At 32.3% G+C, this 6,683-nt stretch overlaps 1 protein-coding gene across 1 annotated transcript; it reads right to left on the reverse strand.

Annotated features, from left to right (window-relative positions):
- Positions 1-332: 332 nt before the first annotated feature.
- Positions 333-1,289, reverse strand: LOC147393610 (dehydration-responsive element-binding protein 1B-like). Its single transcript, XM_086455443.1, has one exon. The coding sequence runs from the start codon at positions 1,168-1,170 to the stop codon at positions 487-489; it is 684 nt and encodes a 227-aa protein (XP_086311569.1). The 5' UTR covers positions 1,171-1,289; the 3' UTR covers positions 333-486.
- Between the last annotated feature and the right edge of the window lie 5,394 nt (positions 1,290-6,683).

Consider the following 6,683-nt stretch of genomic DNA (forward strand, 5'->3'; position numbering starts at 1 on the left):
AAATTAGCCTTCCTTCTGTATTCTATTTTCTTCTGTTGTGTTTACTTATGCAGTTAGTCTTATTATTTAAGTTGCTAATACAGGTGACTTGCCTTACGACCACGTCCGGTTGTTCATGATCAAATTCTATCATATGTTTTAACTCTTTTTATTTATTTATTTTTATTAGTGATCAGAGAGATAAGGTGATGTACACAAGTGATAGGGGACCATAGCCGATATGGTGGGCCCAATGGGTAGTTACCCTTCAATCATATTACATTTGGCAAGTTTCAGTGCCACCTCAGCATCTGCACAGTATTTAAGTTTTTTTTTTTTCCAAAGAGATGCAATTAAGTTAAACTTCTTTTCTTATATATAAAAATCTAGTATTTTTTTTATAGACAACTATTTATACCCCCTAGCCAAAAAATTAAATAGAAGGGTACAAGCATCAAACACTCCAAAAAAAAAAAAAAAAAAGGTAAATGTCTAGCAATGATAAACTCATATAGAGTAACTCCATAAAGACACGTCAGCATCATATTCCATGTCATTCCAATTGAGCCCACTTTCCATAGTTGGAGGTGGAGAGAGTAGCAACCCTTCTGCCATGTTGGCAAGCAATCCTCGCATTCCGAACTCTTTGTCCTCATCCATGTAAAACACATTTTCCGTTGTCGAGGACATCATCACATCATCGGACTTAGACCCATCCTTTGAAACCTCCTCTTCTGTCTCTGAATGTCGAAATGCTTCAGCTGCATCTAATGCCGCCTTTCTTATGTCCTTAGCATCCATAGACTTAGGCACGGGTAACCGCCACTTTGAATCCGCAAAATTTAGACAAGCAGATCGTCCTTTTAGTGCCAATGCAGCAACATCATGAGCCCGTGCAGCCATCTCAGCGGTTGCAAACGTTCCAAGCCATAAACGAGTCTTCTTATTAGGTTCGCGTAACTCACATACCCACTTATTAGTATTCCTCCTTCTCACACCCCAATAAACCGGGTGTCGAGTCTCCCTAAACTTCTTACGACCAGCACTCCGTTTCGGACGATTTGATGCTAAAAAGACCTCTTCATCAGAGATAGATCGACGGGTACTAGAATCCGACAATGAAGACGACTCCGGCATGTCACCTGACCCACATAAGTATTGTGGGTCAGAATAGTGACTGAAGGTTTGCATTTGAGAAAAGGGGCTTTGTACTGTTTAGTAGACCAAAGAAAATAAAAAAATTGTTTTTTGAGTTTGAGATTTGTTGGTGTTGGTGTTGGTGTTGAGGGAGTTTGTGTGAATGAGAGGGTGAGAGAGTGTGAGGACGCCTTATATAGTACAAGGCGTGTGACAGTTAAAAACGCGCACACGGACAATACATTAAAGCACCAGCTGGAACACCACGGTTCATCCAACCATCAAAAAAATTTGAAGTTGGGGGATGATTGGTCACCAGCTGTCTTAAATTATTCCACAAATTTATTTTGGGACTGTCTATATTCTACACGTGTCTTTAGATGACGTGGACTTAAGAACTTTGACTAGACATTTTCTATTATTTTCGGTGAAAAGGATATACTACTCTCTCCAGAAGGGAGGCATATCTTTTAACTCGAAACCTTGACCGATGTTGTTAAAAGAGGAGACCAAATCCTCGGCGATTTTTTGTATTAATAAATCGTATCTTAAAGTATTGAAAAGGTAGTACCCTTGGTGCAAGTGAAGAGTAAATCGTATCTTAAAGGATTGAAAAGGTACCTTTAGTGTAGGAGAAGAGTCGCATAAGCCACGTGCCTTCTCGCTTACCCCACGTGTGTGTGTCATACACAAAGTACTCTCTTGATGTGGCATGCACTAAATCATAGATCTTTATTCTTGGGATACACAATTATACATATTTAAGAATATTTATATATGTATCCCGAGGCATAAAATTTAAGATTTTAGCACATGTCACGTCTGGAGAATATTTTGAATATGCTACATGGGGGAGTCAGATTATCACAACTTTTCTAATATTTAAGTCGTCAATAACAATACTCAAATTTAGAGTATTGAATTCCTCAAAATAATAAGTAAGAATTTGGATTCTGATAAATTGAAATAAGTAATTTACAATATTAAAATGATCAGATACATCATTATTATTATTGATTAGAAGGTGGTGTGTACAAACGCATATGTATATGAAGGGCTTATTTCTAATTTAAAATATTAATTAATAGGTGGTTTGAAGATTACATAGTTAAAAAAAAGGATATTTTTTATATTTTAAAAACCAACTCACGTAATTTTAGGATGGTGGAATTATGGTTTTATTTATTATATATATATATATATATATATATATATATATATATATATCAAAATAATCTTCATTATATTAAATATAAATAAAAAGTGGGGGTATTTATGCCGCTCAAATTTTGACATTGAATCAATTCAACTCCACTTTCTCTTAGAGAACCATACATCACTCAAATCCCCATGGTAGATGCAATACCCCCCACAAACCACCCATACCAGATAAGTCGGGATAATCCCTGTGGGTGGTGTAGACACTCTAAATTGCACACATCTACCTAAAAAAATGATTCCAAAAGCTTGATCCAAGTCCAAAATACCAACAAAAACTCAAAAAGGCATAGTATGCAAAATCTTTGTGAAATCGCATCGACTCTTTTTCACTAAATAATGAAGGAAAAATCGATTGATAAATGAGAGATTTTTTTAGAACTAGGAGTCGCCACCTAGTTTAGGTCTAGGAACCAAAATGACTCAAAAATGGATCTGGATCAATCCATATATAAGAGAAATAGGTAAGGGATAAGATTACGAGGTTTCAGAAGGTGTTAGACACTGAACTCATCCTATCAAAATGATCGGTCTTTATTACAATCTAAAACTATCCTATGGTCAACATACAAATACTAGAGTCCAATCATCATCAATTTATATTGGATTTGCTAAACAGATTATTCAGTTAAGATTTTCTCAATTTTAAATGATTCCTCGAATTTCGCACAAAAGGAGAAAACTTTGAAAAAATCTTAATTTCATATCATGTTCTAAAGTTCACGCAGTAATATTTTTCTATTAAAAATTCACATGTGCAAATATTTTTCAAATCAGATAAAATAAGAATTTGTGAAAAAGATTTTCAAATTAGAAAATTATGAATGTGAAATTTCTAAATGGACAACCTATGAAGTTTCTAAATTAGAAATCTGAAATTTCCTAAAGTAGAAATCTATGAATATATGATAAATTCCCAAATTAGAAATAAAAGATAAAATTTTCAAAATAGAAAATTACAAATATAGGACGAGTTCCCAAAATTAGAAATTTACGAATACGAATTTTCCAAAATTGAAAGTTTCAAAAGAACATAAAATTTTCAAATTAGCAAATCATAAATCAACATGGAATTTCTAGATGCAAAACTCTTAAATTGAAAAATTATAAAAATATGAAATTTCTAAATTAGACATTTATGAATATGAATTTTTTCAAGATAGAAAGTGATAAAATTTCCACATTAGGGAGCTCCAAATACAAATTTTTCAAAATAGAAAATTTTGATCATGAACTTTTCAAAATATAAAATACGAGTATGAAATTTCAGTAATTTGCAAATAGGAATTTTCCAAAGATAAAAATTTATGAATATGGATTTTTTAAAATAGAAATGATAAATTTGAGTTCTCTAAAATAGAAACTAACGAACATGAACCCTTTTTTTTTTTTTTTTTTAAAGAGAGAATTTGTAAATATACGACGAATTATCAAATTTGAAATTGATCAAAATAACCATGCACACAAAGTTCCTAAATTGGAAAAATCCCATATTAGCATGCTTACCAAATCTTTTGAACCAAACATCCATTTGACTTTTATTATATATTTTTCGGTTATATCACGAAAATTTATTCATATGTAATAGGGTATCACACTAATTTGGTTTTAGTGTCAGTGGACATAGTGTGAAAAAACGAAATAGCAAAGATAACATAATCGCACAAAAAATGGCAGTGTGCCTACATCTACGGAACAAAATAAAAACAATCCCTATTTTTTTCATCAGTTTTATAACCCTAGTAATCTCTATTTATAAAACTGAGAGTTACCGAAACATATAAAATTCGTCAAAATAGAAGTCCCAAAAATAGAAAATCTTTAAAAAAATATTACATGATTGTCCCCTGCACCCTCATAGTTCTACATAGTGCAACATAATATAAGACATTTACACAACACATAGTACGTAACACTTAAACATATGTTGTTCAAGTTTTAATCTAGTATAAGTTCTAGACACTCTAGCATTGATCTTATTATGTACATCGATTTCAACGCATCAACAAATAGATATGTTATCCTAAACATGGACAACAAATGAGGTGTGCAAAATAGTTCGATTAGAGGCAAACTTTAAAATCTGATGAGAATTTTGTGTATTTATGATGTCAACTTTTACCTTCATTGTAAGGTCATAACAAAGCCTTAAAACAAAACAAAAAGTTAAAACGGTTAGTTTTAGAACTAAAAATAGCTTCTATAGACTCAAAGAATCTATCAAAACAATCTAATAGAATAACTCAGAAAATATCAGATTTGAAATTTGCTGATATTAAAACTAAAATAAATAATCTATCCAGAAAATTAGATTATTTAAAAGAATCTAAACAATTAGATCTAAGTCCTATAGTCAAGAGACTAAGTGCCTAGTTTCTTCCTCAATAAAAGTATTTAAAAAAATTATGATAAGTTGGTGAAATATGTCATTTGGCAAAGGAAAATACTAAAATGACAAAAAGTATTTACTGCAATTCTCATAAGTCTAACGTGGGATGTGCACATAACTGTAGATGTGTTTCCTTGCGATACGAGTAAAAATCATATACGATTATGTATGCATGTCCACGTCAGAATTGTGAGAATCACAGTATATCCTATGTCACCTTAACACGACTCTTTGACAAATTTATTGCGTATCACAATATATCCTATGTCACCTTAACATGACTCTTTGACAAATTTAGTGCAAGTCAATTGAATTTTTAAATATTTGATTAAATTTTCCTCTACATAGCAATACTTGGATGGACTTATTATCTAAATATATTGACTTGACTAATTCTACATTTTATAACTTTGAAACCCAAAGGTTCTACACAACTAAGCCTCCATAATTGGAAAAAATGAGTCAGATCAACGAAATAGAGGTTAAAAGTCAAACTTGTTATCATTGATTACCAATCACCAATCAAACAGGTAGACCAGACAGTGCCACGTGGGATTTTCAAAGACCGTGAAAGATCGTCGAGTAATTGAATAGATCTTTTATCCATAATACAAAGGAAAGGTCGAGGAAATAGAGAAGAATAGCGACGTGACGTGGCAAATAAGACAAGAAAGACCTTTTTCGAGATGAATTCTGGAATGATCTATCCCATTTAAAACCTATACACGTTTCGGACGCGTACGAAAAAACGCGTTACGGCCATCACCACTTACTACTTTGGGAAGTACTGTGGTCCTACGATTTTAATTGTTTCCTCCTTTCGACGAAGTAGTGAGAGTGTCTAGATCCTCCGTACGAAGTTACGATAAGGGACACATAAGGCTACCAAGTCTCTCTTACTAGTCCCTTAGAAGCTAAGTTTTGAGCCACGAAGGTGTTCAACCGTCACTGAACTTCTGGAACAAAATTAGGTCTGGTCAATTGACCTAGGGACCGTTTGACCAGTCAATGTCAAATTTTGACAAATTCTTTCAATTAAGGTCAATGGATTTAATCAACAAATTAAAAAATTAATCTTTGATTTGTTGATCAATCTTCCTTTCTTTCAAAACAAATCATCCAACTTGGAGATTCCATTTTCATTGCGAGATTAATTTAAGACTAATGATAATTTGGCTAAAAAAATTTCACTCGATCTATACTTGATCGACGTGACAAGTACATAGAATCATAGATCTTTTTTTCTTTTATATCCCGAAGAAAATATCTATAGTTCTATGAACTTGCTACATTGATCGAGTATAGATTAGGTGAAAATTTTTCGAGTCAGATTGGAAAAGAGGAGGGGAGGACGATACTTTGTGATTTATGTTGCAAATTTTTATTTTTTATGATCCTTCAAATAAATTGCATTCTAATATTCAAGTTAGATCATATATTTTAATAAAACTAATATACATAGACCGAATTACTTTTTTAATGATGATAACCATCATCATTGTTGTATTAATCTTATTTTCATTGATCTAATAAGAGATGACTATAATTAAGGGTATGTCATTTATTTTAAAATATAGGAGTACTTCAAATATTCTCAAATAAATACGTTTCTTTAAATCTCAATATTGTTGAAATGGTAATTACGATAAAGGTAAATCGATCTTTTGGAATAGTTGGTTGGTCAACATGATACCAGAGTCTTATGGGTGAGGGGGAGTGTTGGGTTTATATTTTCCTCCACTCTCGGGTGTGTCATGCCCTAGTTAAGTCCTGTGACCCTCTTATAGTCATTGTTCTCCCCCTCTCCAACATATCGATCTTTTGGAGTAATTGGTTGGTTAACACTACCTTTGTCTTCACCCTTAAAATTTGATCTCATTCAATCTTGAAACCTCAAGAATGTGATAGGATTTTTGGAGATGTCAAAGAAATTTTATTTTTAAGTTAAAAAAAAAATAAA

The sequence above is a fragment of the Akebia trifoliata genome, chromosome 10 (assembly GCF_017979445.1).
Source record: "Akebia trifoliata isolate Shusen 1 chromosome 10, ASM1797944v1, whole genome shotgun sequence".
NCBI lineage: Eukaryota > Viridiplantae > Streptophyta > Magnoliopsida > Ranunculales > Lardizabalaceae > Akebia > Akebia trifoliata.

Coding starts and splice junctions, on each gene's coding strand:
- LOC147393610 (XM_086455443.1), bottom strand. CDS start 1,170: ATGCAAACCTTCAGTCACTATTCTGACCCACAATACTTATGTGGGTCA.